The following is an 18,981-nucleotide window of genomic DNA, read 5'->3' on the forward strand; positions in this document are numbered from 1 at the left end:
ACGTGACGGGACGGGACGCGACGGGACGCGACAAAACTGACTCCTATATACCCCCCTCAAACATGTTTGGTGGGGGTATAAAGACTGGGTTAAAACTGACCTCCACAATGTCAACACTACGGTAGACACAGACAGATCAGTGCGACAAACACAGACAGATCAAAAAAGCTCACACTTAGCTCTTTGCTCAGGTCAACTTTAGCATGTATAAACAATTGAAATACTTCTGCACTGTGGCAACACAGCTTATCCAAGGTACAATAACAATGTTATAGGTTTTAAAGCTTGTATTCATACTTTTAACAGATTGAGTACCATCCTCTGTCCCCACTTGCAACTCTGCATTCATCATCAGTTGTAACATGTCTGTCCTCTCGGTCTACAAATTAAACAACACTGTATAGTATGCTGATAAAACAATACAGATGATGATATAAAAGGTAAGTGTAGAATGCCGGAGGGTACTTAGGATAGCACACACTATTAGAGCCATACAATGCAAAATAAGCCAACAAATATAAACTGTAGTTGTAAAACATAGTAGACTGGTTGGATCCAATACCCATGAACTAGTACATTTAAGTTATATGAAAAATATGAAAGATTTAAACTCTGTTGGTAAAAAAAAGGGTGTGGAATGAGAGTGTGTGAAAGGAAGTAATGCTACTAACATACACAGCAACATACATATACATATAAAAGAAATTATTTGTAATTTAACCACAAACTTCAATGCACCAATAATGCAGTGCACCTACAAGCAATTTGTTTTAGAGCAAAGGGGCATAGCTCTGCAATCCTTCGAGTTACATTCTGCAGCAGCTGAAGATAAAACATTTGACGCATATCTACAATTCATGATGATCACGTGTTTAACAATCAATTTTCATTTCTCAAAATTTATGGTAAATGTAACACATTTAAGTTGCTATGCATATAGTGACATTTGGGCTTAATGTCTTTTTCAACATTTTTTCAGTCATATAAATGGCGGTGCCTACTTTTAGCAGTGAGCACAATGCCCAGCCTTATAGTGCTGCCTCACTGATACCCCAGTGACATGATACCCCACCCAGTCACATTATACTGACACTGGGCTAACCAGTCCTAACACTATCCTCTTAATGCTGAGCACCAAGCGAGGAAGCTACTAGTACACTTTTTACGTCTTTGGTATGACTAAGCCGTAGATCGAACCCATGACCTCCCACACTCAAAGCGGGCGCTCTACCACTAGGCTACCAACGTGGTGGGTATAGTAACAGAGCACCATACCTGTTACCACTGAAGGTAAGAGCCCTTTATTTAGACAGACAGATGGACGTCCAACTTATGGTTCCCCTGACAAAATAATTAAAGGACTAAATAAATCAGAATACAGGTTATAAAGCTATGACCCAGACAAGGTGTATGTACACAGGCAAACACACAGAGATTCCACCAACAGCAGGGTTCTAAGTCAGATTCCACTACAAACTATTTCCCCTACCCTAAATCTTCTACAGGATACTTACATCCTCTTTTTCCTGCCGCTCCTTAATTATTTTCTTGATCACATCAACGAAGAACGCTAGGGAATCTTTCGGATAATAGACACTAATTCCAAACATCTTCACAAGAAAACCAGCCAAGTTTGGGAATAGCACTGAAATAAAACTGATATATAGAGTGTTTCTTTATTTGAGCTGCAACATGAGAAAACCAACATACCGTAGTGCATTTGCCACCAGCATGGATCCAGACCAGTTTGCGCATCCTTGCAGTCTGGTCAGGATCCATGCTATTCGCTTTCAAATCCTATTGCAACTGGAGAAACTGTTAGCGAACTGCATGGCTGCACAGGCAGGTCTAGATTCATGCTGTTCGCAAATGCACTATGTTGGTTTTCTAATAGCATGGCTCATTTGTATGTTTTGGATATAGTACTGTTTTTCAACAGTATTTCAGTTATGTAATGGCAGGCAATTAACTAATTATCCTCGATTATGTTCCAGTACATACCTGTTCTTTTTTGCATGTTATGGTTTACTTGTCCACATGTGTCAGAGCTGGAAGACAACTGCATTCAAATACATCAAGTTCTAACAAGAGCTGTTCACAAGACAGCATGCTCAACTTTTTTCAGTGCTTGACTCTGAATTAGGGCTTTGCCAGTAAAAACTTTATTAAACTTAAACAAACAAAAATTCAAAGTTAAAAAGGGGCATAACTCTTTCAAAATTCAAATCAGAGTTAAAGATATAGTGAAGGCTTTGATAGCAAATAACTATTTTTAAGTTTAAAGTCAAAAGTGTTGATAGTAACAGAGATATTTGACTTTATCAAATACTGTTACCATAAATTCTAAGTTATCAAGAGCTCGTCGAACACGAAATGCCCCCCACCCCACTTGATGCATTCAGTAATTGCACAAGGAACAGAAATTATAAGCTCACTGTAAACAAAGCTCCTACCATTCTGGTTTAATCTGACCTTGACCTTTAACCTATTAACCTGACAAGAGATTACAGAGTGATCTTTGCGCCATCCACTGAGCCATTTTTGAATGTTCCAAATTTCAAGACTAGCTCAAAGTAAAAATCAATGTCAAATTTCATTTCGGACCAAAACAATGTGTATGTGTCCAAATTTGAAGCCTTACCTTCAGAAATGTGAAATAGGTCACTAGGTCAATCTCAAGATCAAAGTTCATTTCAGTACACAAAACTAAGCTTGTGGTTCAAATTTGAAGGCTGTAGCTTGAGAAATGTGAAAGTAGGTCACTAGGTTTAGATCAAGGTCAAATTTTATTTTGGAACAAAAGCTATACATGTCGTCCAAATCTAAAGCCTATACCTTCAAAAATGTGAAAGTAGGCCACAAGGTCAATAACAAGGTCACAGTTTTTTTCGGTACATAAACCTATGCATGTGGTCCAAATCTGAAGGCTGTAGCTACAGAAATGTGAAAGTAGGTCACTAGGTCAAGATCAAGGTCAACTCATGTCAAGGTTCATCTTGCCACTCAAAACTATACATGTGGTCCAAATTTGAATGATGTAAGTTATGGACATGAAGATTCTAAGCTTTTCCCTATATAAAGTCTATATGAAAAATATGACCCTTGGGACGGGGCCATATTTGACCCTACAGGGATAATTTAAACAAACATGGTAGAGAACCACTAGATGATGCTACAATACAAAATATCAAAGCCATAGTCTTTGTGGTTTGGACAAGAAGATTTTTTAAGTTTTTCCCTGTATAAGTCTATGTAAACCATGTGACCCCCAGGGCGGAGCCATATTTGACCCTAGGGGAATAATTTGTATAATCTTAGTAGAGGACCACTAGATGATGTAATATAAAATCAAAATATTCAAAATATCGAAGCCCTATGCCCTCTGGTTTTGAACAAGAGGTTTTTCAAAGTTTTTTCCTATATAAGTCTATATAAACCAAGTGACCCCCGGGGCGGGGCCATATTTGACCCCAAGGAAATAATCTGAACAATCTTGGTAGAGGACCACTAGATGATGCTACATACCAAATATCAAAGCCCTAGGCCCTATGATTTCGGACAAGAAGATCAAAAACAGTTTTAACTGTTCCTGGCCAGTGTGACCTTGACCTTTGACCTAATGAACTCAAAATCAATAGGGGTCATCTGCTGGTCATGGCCAACCTAACTATCAATTTTCCTGATACTAGGCCCAAGCATTCTCTGTCAAAATTCAAATGGAGTAATGGGGATTGTTTCTACCTGGTGTAGACTTTAATAGTAAATAAACATTTTAAGCTTCAAGTCAATAGCTTTGAATGTAACAGAAATATTTGACTTATCGGAAACTTTAACAAATGCGATGGTGACGCAGACACTTGGGTGAGTGCAATAGCTCTATTTTGTCTTCGAAAAGTCAAGCTAAAAGAAAACTAGTATTGTGTCCACAAGTTACTAATACCCCTACATAATGCGCCATCTTCTAAAAAAGCAAAATTTTTAGTACAGACCATTCAAAAGATGTTGCTGTGTTAGGCAAAATGTATGCTGATAGTGCTGTACATCTGTGCAACTTTGAATCTATTCATTCGACAAGAGGGCCATGATGGCCCTATATCGCTAACCTGTTATCATTGCACTTGAGACAAGAAAGTCCTCAGTAAAAATATCTAAGTCCAAAGGACAGGAACAACAAAGGAAAAAAATTTAACCAAAAAGAAAAACAAAATTCTTACAAGGTACAGATATGTCAAAATACACCTAAAAAATGGAGGTACCATCCATGTTGTACCACAGAAAAGTGGTCTCGGTTTTTCCCTACAGCCAATAATAAAAAAGTTACTAAAAATAGGCTATTTATAGTAATGTAAAAGGCAAGTAATTCAAAAGAAAATTATTGGAAGTTAACAAAAGGAGGATCTGCTAAATAAATCTGTTGACATAAATGAAATTTCAGATCAGTATCTTCATTAGTTACGGAGATATACCCATTTTAATTTGAAATAAAGGGAGGTAATTTGACAAAAATCAGTCCATAGTTATCTACCCTGATTGGAACGGTCCAACTAATGACAATAATGAAATTTCAAATAAGTCCTGTAAGTACTTACTGATATAAATCCATTTTGACTACAATCAGGGGAGGTAATCAGATATAAAATAACTCTGGAAACTACGATTGGATCTGATTTGTCATGGAATCCAAGATTTATTGTTGTTGAAGATATTTTGGAAGTTTGTATCAAATAAAACCATAAAAGAAGTCTCTATATGGCTGCAAAAGTCAAAATAGCCAATTTTGGACATTTAAGGGGCCAAAACTCTGGAACCCATGATGGAATCTGGCCAGTTTAAGAAAGGAACCAAGATCTTGTGGTGATACAAGTTGTGTGCCAGTTTGGTTAAAATCAAATCATAAATGAAGCTGCTATTGTGCAGACAAGGTCAAAATAGCTAATTTTGGCCCTTTCAAGGGCCATAACTCTGAAACCCATTAGGGGATCTGGCCGGTTCAACAAAAGAAATGAGAACTTATGGCAACACAAGTTTTGTGTAAGTTTGATTAAATTCAAATCATAAATGAAGCTGCTATTGTGCAGACAAGGCCAAAATAGCTAATTCTGGTCCTTTTAGGGGCCATAACTCTGGAACCCATAATGGAATCTGGCCAGTTCAACAAAGGAACCAAGATCTTATGGTGATACAAGTTGTGTGCCAGTTTGGCAAAAATCAAATCATAAATAAAGCTGCTGTTGTGCAGACAAGGTCAAAATAGCTGATTTTGGCCCTGTCAGGGGCCATAACTCTGGAACCCATAATGGGATCTGGTCAGTTCAAGAAAGGAACCGAGATCTTATGGTGATACAAGTTGTGTGCTAGTTTGGTTAAAATAAAATCATAAATGAAACCACTATCGTGCAGACAAGAAATTGTTGACGGACGGACGCACGGACACACGACGGACGACGGACGAAGGGTGATCACAAAAGCTCACCTTGTCACTATGTGACAGGTGAGCTAAAAAGTGTACAAGAGCTGTCAGAGGACAGCAACGCTCGACTATTCAACAGCCTTATCAATTGAATAAATACAAGTCGAAAAAGGGGCATAATTTTGTAACAAGAGGGTCATGATGACCCTAAATCGCTCACCTGTATACATCTGGCATCCAATATCAATGTATAAATTTTGACTTTGGAGAAGATTTCTAAGTGTTTTGCTTTTTAAGTCTATGTAAAATTTTGGACCGCTTGAGCCGGGCCCCTTTTGACCACAGGGCCATAATTAGAAAATTTTTCAAAAAGGACCATTTTTAATGCCACATACCAAATATCAAAGCTCTAGGACTTATAGTTTTGGAGAAGAAGATTTTTAAAGCTCTTCCCTATATAAGACTACTAGTATGTAAACTTTTAGACCCCTTGGGCCCTGTCCCCTTTGACCCCAGGGGCATAATTTCAACAATTTTCATAGAGGACCATTACATGATGCCACATACCACAGCGATTTTTTTCCTTCTTTATAAAGTACCCCTAAAAGGACCTTTTCCCAATTGAAAAATGCAATCTTTTTCCCCAATTATCATCCAAAAATTCCCCAATTGACCAAATTAAGTTTGCATTTTGATGATTGCAGAAGGAAATCTTAGTTACATTGACATTCACCATGATTTAACCATTTAAACAGCTTGTTTGATGCCATTTACATGGAATTAAAGGAAGCAGCATTCTAATTGATGTTATTAATTAACTATAAAAATTCCCAATCTGAGTAAAAACCCCGCTATTTTTCCCAATTTATCTGGTACTGGACCTTTTCCCAAAAGGGGAAAAAAATCACTGTACCAAATATCTAGGCTCTACGCCTAATGGTTTTGGAAAAGAAGAGTTTTAAAGCTTTTCCCTATATAAGTCTATGTAAAATTTTGCACCCCTCAGGCGGGGCCCCTTTTAAGCCCATGGGTATAATTTGAATAATTTTCATAGAGGACCATTACATAATACCACATACCAAATATCAAGGCTCTAGGCCATATGGTTTTGGAGAAGAAGACTTTTTAGTTTAGAATTAGGCTTTGAGAAACAAAAATCAAACAACACCAAATCATAGAAAGAAAGAGTTGTTTAACATGAAAATTGAACAACATGTAAAACATGTAAATTACTTTACGAAACAAGTGTCAGTATACTGATATAAACATTGAATACCGCAAAAGGACTGCCTAAAGGGGACCCACTTCCGGACAGTTAAACGCCTTTAAAAACTCACCATTTTCAAAGAACTGTTACACATGTTCATTCTGATGCATTTGCAATAGTGTGCGAGTAGTGAAATTTCCCATAACAAGGTGGAACACAGTTTTCAGCAATTGTTTATCTTTATTTCTTTACAAATGCAATTCATTTTCAAAGGGAGAAAACTTTCCTCGACTGATACTTAAAATATTTGGAAAAAGTTATCTCCCTTTGAAAATAAATGCCATTTGTACTTAAAATATTCGGAAAAAGTTGTCTCCCTTTGAAAATAAATGCCATTTGTACTTCAAATATTTGGAAAAAGTTGTCTCCCTTTGAAAATGAATGCCATTTGTAAAGAAATAAAGATAAACAATTGCTGAAAACTGTGTTACACCTTGTTGAAATTTCACCATCGCACGCTATTGCAAGTGCATCAAAACGAACATGTGTAACAGCTCTTTGAAAATGGTCAGTTTTTAAAGGCGTCAGACTGTCCGGAAATGGGGCCCCTTTAGGCAGGCCTTTTTCGGAATCCAATGTTTATATCAGTATACCGACACTTGTTTCGTAAAGTAATATACATGTTTTACCTGTTGTTCAATTTTCATGTCAAACAACTCTTTCTTTCTTTGATTTGATGTTGTTTGATTTTTGTTTCTCAAAGCCTAATTCTAAGCCTTAAAGTATTTCCCTGTATAAGTCTATGTAAAACTTTGGACCATTCCGGCGGGGCCACTTTTGACCCCAGAGGCTTATTTTGAACAGTTTTCATAGCGAACCATAAGGTGATATCAGGTACCAAATACCAAAGTTCTAGGCCTTATGATTTTGGAGAAGAAGATCTTTAAAGTTTTTTCTTATTTATGTAAAATTTTGGACCCCTCGGGCAGGGCCTCTTTTGACCCCAGGGGAATAATTTGAACAATTTTTAATAGAGGACCATTAGGTGATGCCACATACGAAATATCAAGGCTTTTAGGCCTTATGGTTTTGAAATAGACGATTTTTAAAGCAATTCCCTATATGAGTCTATGTAAAAATTTGGACCCCTCGGTTGGCGCCCCCTTTGACCCCTGGGGCATAATTTCAACAATTTTCATAGAGGACCATTAGATGATGCCACATACCAAATATCAAGGCTCTAGGCCTCTTGGTTTTGGAGAAGAAGATTTTTAAAGCTTTTCCCTATATGTCTATGTAAAATTTTGCACACCTCGGGCAGGGCCCCTTTTGATACCAGGGGCATAATTTGAACAATTTTTATAGAGGATCATAAGATGATGCCACATACCAAATATCAAGGCTCTATGCATTACGGTTTTGGAGAAGAAGATTTTCAAAACTTCTGCTTTCGGTTGCCATGGCAACCAGAGTTCTGCATGGAATATAATTCTTTGAATAATTTTTGTAGAGCTTCACCCAAGGAACATTCCTATGAAGTCTGGATGAAATTGGCCTAGCGGTTTATAAGGAGATGTCGTTTAAAGTCCGATCTGGATCCATACTGATCACAAATGCACTATGTTGGTTTTCTCATGGTGCGGCTCATTTTGTACTTACTAGCAAGCAGAGCTATTGGATTAAATGAAGATGATCCGAAAACTTTCTGAGCGAGAGAAACAAAAGAGTCATCAGGATTGTTGTACGCGTCTGTCCTTATACCAAATGCTGTGCTCGCAATCACATCCATTGTGTAGCAGCCAAGGTGTCTGCAAATACAGATCAAACTAAAGACGTGAGGCTGTTATTGTGATTTTGTGACAAAACTTTGGAAGTTGTGAACAGAGCAAATCTGTCACTGCTAGACTGCAGTTCTAAAGGATAACATAAGAATACAGCTGTTATTGTAAAAGCACAATGCGTCATATTTTCGCTTGGACAAAATATCCGATGCTGTGAATATGTGAACCGATTCAACAGGAAATCAAGTCATGATCCAAGCAATGTTTTAATCAACCACTACACAGACTGGTTAAAAATAATTTCCTGCCAATCAGGCTGAATTAAGTTTTGTTATATAGTAAACAGAGCATCTTACTTCCTACTGTCAACTTCTTCACCAGACTTGGCTTTCTCAATCAACCCAGATGTTAAAAGTTCTGCACAATAATTTATCTCTTTGGTCATCTGCAACAACAAGCAAATTTGCTGAAATGAAATTCTGTTGGCTGGCTTATTGGTTAAATAGTAAAACAACTCAAGGGCAACAACTCTGACTTCACTTACGTGATCCTGAAGAAAGTTTCATGTTATCAGCCGAACTAAGATGTCGTATACTTATTTTGAGTATAATGAAGTTCTACCTATTGGAAACATCACAATACTCTGTGGCCAAGTGGCTAAGGTTCCCGACTTCTAATTACTTACCCCTCCCCGATGTGGGTTTAAGCCTCACTTTGGGGCATAGAATTCTTCAAATCAGGAAGCCACCAAACTGGCATAGGGAAGGTCTGTAGTTCTACCCAGGTTCCCGCCTTTGATGAAATAATGCCAGTAAGAGCACCTAGGTTCTTGCTTGACCAAGAAAAGCTTTCATTTGTAGAAATCTTTAAATTTTAAAGCAACTGGAAAAGCAGAATGGTGGAGAAAGAATTTAGTTGCTTCTGAAGATATTATTTTTGGCATGAGCTGGTACCTTGGTAGAACATCAAACTTTGTCAAGTCATTCAGGTCGCTTCCTCACATTCAGTGTTTCTACATGTCATTTGTCAGTTTCAGACTAACAGAGGTGACAAGTGATTTAAAGTCAGTGACATTTGCAGCCAGTTACCTAAAAACAAGAGGACCATGATGGTCCTGAATCGCTCACCTGCCCCCACATGAACTGATTATGACATTGTTTTTTCTATTATTTGACATAGTGACCTAGTTTTTGAGCTCATGTGACCTACTTCTGAACTTGACCTAGATATCATCAAGATAAAAATTCTGACCAATTTTCATGAAGATCCATTGAAAAATATGGCCTCTAGAGAGGTCACAAGGTTTTTCTATTATTTGACATAATAACCTAGTTTTTGAAGGCATGTGACCCAGTTTTGTACTTGACCTAGATATCATCAAGGTGAACATTCTCACCAATTTTCATGAAGATCTCATGAAAAATATGGCCTCCAGAGAGGTCAAAAGGTTTTTCTATTTTTAGATGAACTGACCTAGTTTTGACCACATGTGACCCAGTTTCGAACTTGACCTAGATATCATAAAGGTGAACATTCTCACCAATTTTCATGAAGATCCATTGAAAAATATGGCCTCTAGAGAGGTCAAAAGGTCTTTCTATGTTGAGACCTAGTGACCTAGTTTTTGAATGCAGTTGACCCGGTTTCAAACTTGACCTAGATATCATCAAGATGAACATTCAGACCAACTTACATACAGATCCCATGAAAACTATGGCCTCTAGAGTGGTCACAAGGTTTTTCTATTATTTGACCTACTGACCTAGTTTTTGACCGCATGTGAACCAGTTTCAAATCTGTCCTAGATATTATCAAGATGAACATGCTGACCAATTTTCATGCAGATCCCATGAAAAATATGGCCTCTACAGAGGTCACAAGGTTTTTCTATTACTTGACTTATTGATCTAGTTTTTGACCGCACGTAACCCAGTTTCGAACTTGACCTACATATCATTAAGATGAACATTCTGACCAATTTTCATACAGATCCCATGAAAAATATGACCTCCAGAGAGGTCACAAGGTTTTTCTATTATTTGACCTAATGACCTAGTTTTGGATAGCACGTGACCCAGTTTCAAACTTGACTTACATATCATCAAGATGAACATTCTGACCAATTTTCATACAGATCCCATGAAAAATATGAACTCCAGAGAGGTCACAAGGTTTTTCTATTATTTGACCTAATGACCTAGTTTTGGATCGCACGTGACCCAGTTTCGAACTTGATTTAGATATCATCAAGGTGAACATTCTGACCAATTTTCATGAAGATCCCATGAAAAATATGGCCTCTAGAGAGGTCAAAAGAATTTTCTATTTTTAGACCTACTGACCTAGTTTTGGACCGCAGTTGACCCAATTTCGAACTTAACCTAGATATCATCAAGATGAACATTCTGACCAATTTTCATGTAGATCCCGTAAAAAATATGGCCTCTACAGAGGTCACAAGGTTTTTCTATTATTTGACCTACTGAACTAGTTTTGGATCGGACGTGACCCAGTTTCAAATTTGACCTAGATATCATCAAGATGAACATTCTGATCAATTTTCATGCAGATCCAATGAAAAATACAGCCTCTACAGAGATCACAAGGTTTTTCTATTATTTGACCTATAGACCTAGTTTTGGACCAGACGTGACCCAGTTTCGAACCTGACCTAGATATCATCAAGATAAACATTCTGACCAATTTTCATGCAGATCCCATGAAAAAGATGACCTCCAGAGAGGTCACAAGGATTTTTTATTATTTGACCTACTGACCTAGTTTTTGATTGCACGTGATATCATCAAGGTGAACATTCAGACCAACTTTCATGGCTCAATATGGCCTCTAGAGAGGTAACAAGGTTTTTCTATTTTTAGACCTACTGACCTAGTTTTTTTATCGCACGTGACCCAGTTTCGAACTTGACCTAGATATCCTCAAGGTGAACATTCTGACCAACTTTCATAAAGATCCCATTAAAAATGTGACCTCTAGAGTGGTCACAAGCAAAAGTTTACGGATGGACTCACAACGGATAAAGCGCGATCACAAAAGCTCACCTTGTCACTTTGTGACAGGTGAGCTAAAAATGGTTCAAGTACATAATGTATACATAGTTCTCTCATTTTAGGTTTTTAAATAACCTGACCTTCTTCAGTTTACCGGCACTGAAAGTTGGTGTAATTATATTTCTCACTCGTTTCCATTGCTCATCTTTCAGGGACAGTAATGTCTTGTTCATTGGCCAAGGATCGAAACTGTCAATTGTCTGCAACAGAAAAGAAGTATCCTGAAAAATGTAACTGCCAAATATCGACAATGATACATAGGAATGTTATTTTATAAGAGATGTTGGCAGTCAACAGAGAAGTGAAAATGTAGCTTGTACAGATTTTACATATTACTTTTGTGTGTGGAGGGTGGGGTGGGGGGAATGCAAGGGTGAAAGTGTAATGAAAAATAGAAAATAGACAATTCACTAAGAAACAATAGGGCGAAATCCTGAAAGAGAATTTTAGAGCAAGGAGAATTTGTTGGGGGCAGGGGGAGGTTATGAGGGTTAGTACGAAACAAAACAAAAGGATAAATATATAAATACATGTATCTTTTTAGGGAGATTGGGTCACAGGGTTAGGGCATAATGGTGTAAAAGGGGCGAGATTTAAAATATAAGTTAGTACAAGAAATGTGAAAACAATGGTGGGATTAGGCGGGTGTGTTATTGATAGTGGATAGTATTAATCGGGTAGAGGGGGCATCAGGTTATGAGAAATACTGAAAATCAGTGCGAGTTATATGAACAAGTTAGTGGATGAAATGTAAAAAGATGTTACTGCTGGTAAGTTGTGCAGCATTCCCACTGACTTTTTGAAAAGTGGGTACATGTACCCACCTACTTCAGAAAATGTGGGTACTTGATAAAAAAAGTTGGGAACAAACCATACAAATTGAAGAAAATGTTCCAACTGAAACAAAATTATAAAGAAGTATATGGGAAGTGACACTTTTATTCAGCCTGTGTTAATGACAGTGGTTTGTTTTACACTGTGATGCACCACAGGAATACAGCGTAGATGTCACTTCTCCTTATAGAAAAGTGGAGAGACTGCTGGGTTTTCCCGGACGCAGGTTTTCTGCGTCCCTGACGCGCTTTTACTGCTTTGAACTCGCGTTTTTTCTAGTTGAAAAAAATTATCATTTCTAACTCAATATTCACCCCACCCACAGCAAGCTTGTGAAGCAATTTGAAAAGATGGCTATAATTTTCTTGTTTATGGATAAAAACTATTGATGTGACCATTCATTTTCTTAGATACATCATTTTCCATGCAATGAATTTTTCTTTATTCCATAATTCTGAAAAAAAGCTGTTCTCATAAATTCAAGCAGACGCTGGTAGGTATCACCCGCCAAGTTTTTATAACATATTTTTGCTGCTATATCTTGCTGCAACATGTAGCAACAAAAAATTATAAAAACTCGGCGGGTAATACTTATTTAGCATGAGCAGTATCGGACTCGAATAAAAATGAAAAGTAATTTGTAGAAAATTGCCCGATGAAAGTCAGTCTGCAACCGGTCATTTTATAAATATTAATAAACAAGCAGCTTACGAGTCTTTCTTTTATAATGCAGACCAAATAATTGTGTAGTGGATGCCAGCTGACCACTTAATTATTCAACAACTTGTTGAAACAAGAGGGCCATGAAGGCCCTGTATCGCTCACCTGACCTATTGACCTAAAGATCATCAAGATTAACATTCTGACCAAGTTTCATCAAGATATGTTCATAAATGTGGCCTCTACAGTGTTAACTAGCTTTTCTTTTGATTTGACCCCGTGACCTAGTTTTTGACCCAACATGACCCAGATTCGAACTTGACCTAAAGATCATCAAGTTTAACATTCTAAGTTTCATGAAGATACAGTCATAAATGTGGCCTCTTTAGTGTTAATAAGCTTTTCCTTTGATTTAACCTAGTGACCTAGTTTTTGACCGAAGCTGACCCAGGTTTAAACTTGACCTAAAGAGCATCAAGATAAACATTCTGACCAAGTTTCATTAAGATATGGTCATAAATGTGGCCTCTACAGTGTTAACTAGCTTTTCCTTTGATTTGACCAGGTGACCTAGTTTTTAATCCTACATGACCCAGATTCAAACTGGACCTTAAGATCATCAATATTAACATTCTGACCAAGTTTCATGAAGATATAGTCATAAATGCGGCCTCTACAGTGTTAACAAGCTTTTCCTTTGATTTGACCTGGTGACCTAGTTTTTGACCCCAGATGACCCAATATCAAAACTCATCCAAGACTTTATAAGGATAACATTCTGACTAAGTTTCATTAAGATTGGGCCAAAATTGTGACCTCTAGAGTGTTAACAAGCTTTTCCTTTGATTTGACCTGGTGACCTAGTTTTTGACCCCAGATGACCCAATATCGAACTCATCCAAGATTTTATGGAGGGTAACATTCTGACCAAGTTTCATTAAGATTGGGCCAAAAATGTGACCTCTAGAGTGTTAACAAGCTTTTCCTTTGATTTGACCTGGTGACCTAGTTTTTGACCCCAGATGACCCAATATCGAACTCGTCCAAGACTTTATGGAGGGTAACATTCTGACCAAGTTTTATTAAGATTGGGTCAAAATTGTGACCTCTAGAGTGTTAACAAGCTTTTCCTTTGATTTGACCTGGTGACCTAGTTTTTGAACCCAGATGACCCAATATCGAACTCGTCCAAGATTTTATGGAGGGTAACATTCTGACCAAGTTTCATTAAGATTGGGCCAAAAATGTGACCTCTAGAGTGTTAACAGTCAAATTGTTGACGACGGACGGACGGACGGACGGACGACGGACGACGACGGACGCCGGACACAGGGTGATCACTAAAGCTCACCTTTGAGCACTTCGTGCTCAGGTGAGCTAAAAACCATCCAAAAACATTGCACATGTTGACAATTATCGGAAAGTGTCAAAGATGTAACTGCGTCGTTGATAAGCTGAATACTATCGCGTCTAGTTTTACGAATAATTTGATTCGCTGTCACAGTTCTCGCGAAAATCTCACAAGTACCTGGAGTAGGCGGAGCTTAAATTATGCTATCGGCATGTAAATTCAACTTGTCTTGACACACAGCAAATTTTCAACAGTGTGCAATGCGGTAATTTGCGTGTGCAGATCAAAAATAATGTCTGGTTACTTGAATTTCGGCTCTTTGCAAGGGCGTAGGAGCTGGGGCGGCAGAGGCGGCGCCCGCCGCCCCAATATTTCGAGGAGCGGCGGGTTGCCGAACTCGTAAATTTTTGAAAAGGCTAGAAAATATAATTGAGAATAAAACGGCGGTCTTCTCTTGCCAATTGTCAATTTATCATGAAGTGCATCAGCGACTGATATGTACACAGAATCTTGTCATATCGCTGACACCTTACTGCCGAACAGATTATAGACACCTGCAATTAATGTTGTGTCTCAAATTCTGCTGAAAAAGGTAGACCTAGCTTCTACATAAAAATGGAAATTACCTTTATAATGCCATTTAATGACTAAAATGACATAAGGATTGGATTATGCCTTTAATCAGGGTCTAACATCGTACCACCATTATGTATAGTACAATGTTTAAACGCAGTAAACTGTAAATAGGTATGTTCGGCTCAAGAAGTCGCCAGATTGCACCATTCACTCTAGCTTTATGCAATTTTTCCCGGTGCAACCCCGGATCCTGTTGATGCGAGGGATAATACCAGGCCCGGTTGGAGGGGACCCGTACCCGCCCCCCATCCCCCCACCCAGTTGGATGAGAAGTGACCTAAACTCATCAAAGATGCACCCTACTATTTTTGCAAAGGAATAATATTTTCTCAAAATTAAGACTCAGAAACGTACCAGAGGCCACCATTTCACACATATATTTCAAGGGGGAGAGCCCCCTGACCCCCTCCCCAACCACCAAGAGGGGAGTAACTAAATTTAGACCTAAAAATGCATCAGAGGCCGCCATTACATGCCTGTATTTCAAAAATTTCCAGGGGGAGAACCCCCTGACCCGTCAATAAATTGAGGGCAGTACCCTCACCAGTAAATGCACCAGAAGCCAACATTTCATAACTGTATTTCAAAATTTGCCAGTGGGAAGACCCTGAAACTGTTAACATGGGCAGTCCTAAGCTCCCCTCCCGTACCTACCCGCTCTCGGCGCTACGAGCCTCCACAGAGACGTCTTCGTTCTAGACTGGTGCCCTAGCTCCCCCCACCAAGTCAAATATTCCTGGACCTTGGCCTGAATACTCCTTCCCAAACCCACCCCTTCGCCGCCCCAATGCTCAAATCGTCCCTACGCCCCTGACTTTATGGACGAACAATGTATTTTCTGTCAGATTATTTATGCGTGCATTGTACCAGTGGAATTTTAAAACTTGCGTGCAAGTGACTTTTTAAGCGTGAATTACGCGAATTTTTGCGTGAATGGGAATGCTGAGTGTGTGTGGGAGGGGTAATAGTGGTGGATCTGTGATGTGAGAGATTTTTGAACAACATACGACAAAGAGATGCATTGAAATTAATGTGTTGTGAAACGTTAATATAACTTAATAAATATTACTACAATTTAGAGGATATAGTGAAATAGAGAAGCTTTACACAAAACTTCGACCAAATCATATGTGACCCCAGTGACCTTGACCTAATCTACAGATGCCTGCCCCTTACCATGACCAACCATTATGTTAAGACTGGTGATAATAGATGTGGCAGTGAAACTGAGAAGCTCATCTTAAATTGATTCTGTAAATCCTTCTATTAGCACTTAATACTTACGAATCTGTTCTGAAAGTGCACATGTTCTTTAACAAATATTTTCTTCATTAAGCCAATGTCAGCAACAGATATGATTTTCATTTTACCAACAGATCCTCTGTAAATAAAATACAGGTATTGCTTCAAAAGATTAATAATCAAATAATCAAAGAGAAACATTACAGTGCAACCTCTGTAGAGCAACACCCTTTGGGAGATACAAATATTGACTGTTATGCAGAGGTTGTTGTTCTGGAGAGGTCATTTTGATGATGTCGTTATAGAGAGGTTTTTGCTTAAGAGAGGGTCGCTCTGGAGATGTTGAACTGTACTTGCCTGTTTTAAACATCAAGAAGTACAGGGTGTAAGGAAATTTCGTTCCAAACGGAAAAGTAAATCAGCATATCAAAACATGGGAATGAAGACAAATATAGTTTTCCAAAATATTAAATACTGATTATGTTGACTTAATGCTGCTAAGCCAGTAGATATTTGGCTAATTTCAGATTTGCTTATTGGAGAAAAATTGTTTTGTGCTATGTACTAAGTGCATAAATTTCTAACTTTTGAAAAGAAACACGCATTTCTCTAACACAAATATTTGAGCCGCACCATGAGAAAACCAACATAGTGCATTTGCGACCAGCATGGATCCAGACCAGCCTGTGCATCCGTGCAGTCTGGTCAGGATCCATGCTGTTCGCTAACCGTTTCTCTAATTGCAATAGGCTTTGAAAGCGAACAGCATGGGTCCTGACCAGACTTCGCAGATGCAGGCTGGTCTGGATCCATGCTGGTTGCAAATGCACTATGTGGGTTTTCACATGGTACGGCTCATATATAGTTTTCCGTCATATTAAATGCTTAATATGTTGACTTAATGCTGCCATAGATAATTATTTGGCTAACTTCAGATTTGCTTACTGGAGAAAAAACATTTTGTGCTATGTACTATGTTTATAAATTTCTAACTTTTGAAAAGAAACAAGCGTTTTTTCTGACACAAATATTTGAGCTGCACCATGAGAAAACCAACATAGTGCATTGTGACCAGCATGGATCCAGACCAGCCTACGCATCTGCGCAGTCTGGTCAGGATCCATGCTGTTCACTAACCGTTTCTCTAATTGCAAAAGGCTTTGAAAGTGAACAGCATGGGTCCTGACCAGACTGCGCAGATACGCACGCTGGTCTGGATCCATGCTGGTCGCAAATGCACTATGATGGTTTTCTCATGGTGTGGCTCATTTTAAGTCAGATCTGAATTATTATTTGTACAATACAATTATCAACTACTGTAATGTAAAACAAAACAAGTAACTTCTAAATATATTGCACCATATATGTACTGTTAAGTACGGAAGTGGCCTACCTAAATAATTTTAGTGAAAAATGCCATTTTCTAACAAACAATTTAAGAAAGAGAAAATGTTCACCAAATGTCATACATACATTACAACTTATCCAATAGTAAAACACAAGATATCATCATTGGTAGTCTTTAAGTGAATCATATGAAACTGTATTACTTTCTTCTACATCTCAGTAAAATAAAATGGCCATTTACTTAACCTAAAATATCTAAAAATGCTTTATTAAACAATTCAGGGGCATAAACTGTCCAGCATGCATTCACCAAGCTACCAACAATTAAAACAAGAGGACCATGATGGTCCTGAATCGCTCACCTCTTCCCACATGACCCAGTTTTGAGTATGACGTCGTTTTTTCTATTATTTGACAAGGTGACCTAGTTTTTGAGCTCATGTGACCCAGTTTTTAACTTGACCTAGATATCACCAAGATAAAAATTCTGACCAATTTTCATGAAGATCCATTGAAAAATATGGCCTCTAGAGAGGTCAAAAGATTTTTCAAATTTTAGACCTACTGACCTAGTTTTTGACCACAGTTGACCCAGTTTCAAACTTGACCTAAATATCATTAAGATGAACATTCAGACCAATTTTCATACAGATTCCATGAAAAGTATGGCCTCTAGAGAGGTCACAAGGGTTTTTTATTATTTGACCTACTGACCTAGTTTTTGATGGCATGTGACCAAGTTTCAAACTTGACCTAGATATCATCAAGGTGAACACTGACCAATTTTCATGAAGATCCATTCAAGGGTATGGCCTCTAGAGAGGTCACAAGGTTTTTCTATTTTAAGACCTACTGACCTAGTTTTTGATCGCAGTTGACCCAGTTTCAAACATGATCTATTTATCATCAAGATAAACATTCAGACCAACTTTCATACAGATCCCATAAAAAATATAACCTCTAGTGAGGTCACAAAGTTTTTTCATTATTGACCTACCGACCTACTTTTTGAAGACACGTGACCCACTTTTAAACTTGACCTAGATATCATCAACCTGAACATTCTGACCAATTTTTATAAAGATCCATTCACTAGTATGGCCTCTAAAGAGGTCACAAGGTTTTTCTATTTTTAGACCTACTGACTTAGTTTTTGACTGCACGTGACCCAGTTTCGAACTTGACCTAGATATCATTAAGATGAACATTTAGACCAATATTCATACAGATCCCATGAAAAATATGGCCTTAAGAGAGGTCACAAGGTTTTTCTATTATTTGACCTACTGACCTAGTTTTTGATGACACGTGACCCAGTTTCGAATTTTACCTAGATATCATCAATGTGAACATTCTGACCAACTTTCATGAAGATTTTGTGAAATATATGGCCTCTAGAGAGGTCACAAGGTTTTTCTATTTTTAGACCTACTGACCTAGTT

At 38.0% G+C, this 18,981-nt stretch overlaps 1 protein-coding gene across 5 annotated transcripts in view; it reads right to left on the reverse strand.

The window, feature by feature from the left end:
- Positions 1-18,981, reverse strand: part of LOC123531219 (cytochrome P450 3A2-like) — a 55,071-nt gene that overhangs the window by 23,492 nt on the left and 12,598 nt on the right. For all 5 annotated transcript variants that reach the window (XM_053517600.1, XM_053517596.1, XM_045312014.2 and 2 more), the window contains 6 exons: positions 16,235-16,331; positions 11,550-11,669; positions 8,755-8,843; positions 8,277-8,425; positions 1,515-1,645; positions 298-379 (listed from right to left, as the gene is read on the reverse strand). In XM_053517600.1, the coding sequence (XP_053373575.1) occupies positions 298-379; positions 1,515-1,645; positions 8,277-8,425; positions 8,755-8,843; positions 11,550-11,669; positions 16,235-16,331 (668 nt within the window). The remainder of the gene's footprint in view (positions 1-297; positions 380-1,514; positions 1,646-8,276; positions 8,426-8,754; positions 8,844-11,549; positions 11,670-16,234; positions 16,332-18,981) is intronic.

Source organism: Mercenaria mercenaria, chromosome 11 (genome assembly GCF_021730395.1).
Source record: "Mercenaria mercenaria strain notata chromosome 11, MADL_Memer_1, whole genome shotgun sequence".
NCBI classification, from domain to species: Eukaryota; Metazoa; Mollusca; class Bivalvia; order Venerida; family Veneridae; genus Mercenaria; species Mercenaria mercenaria.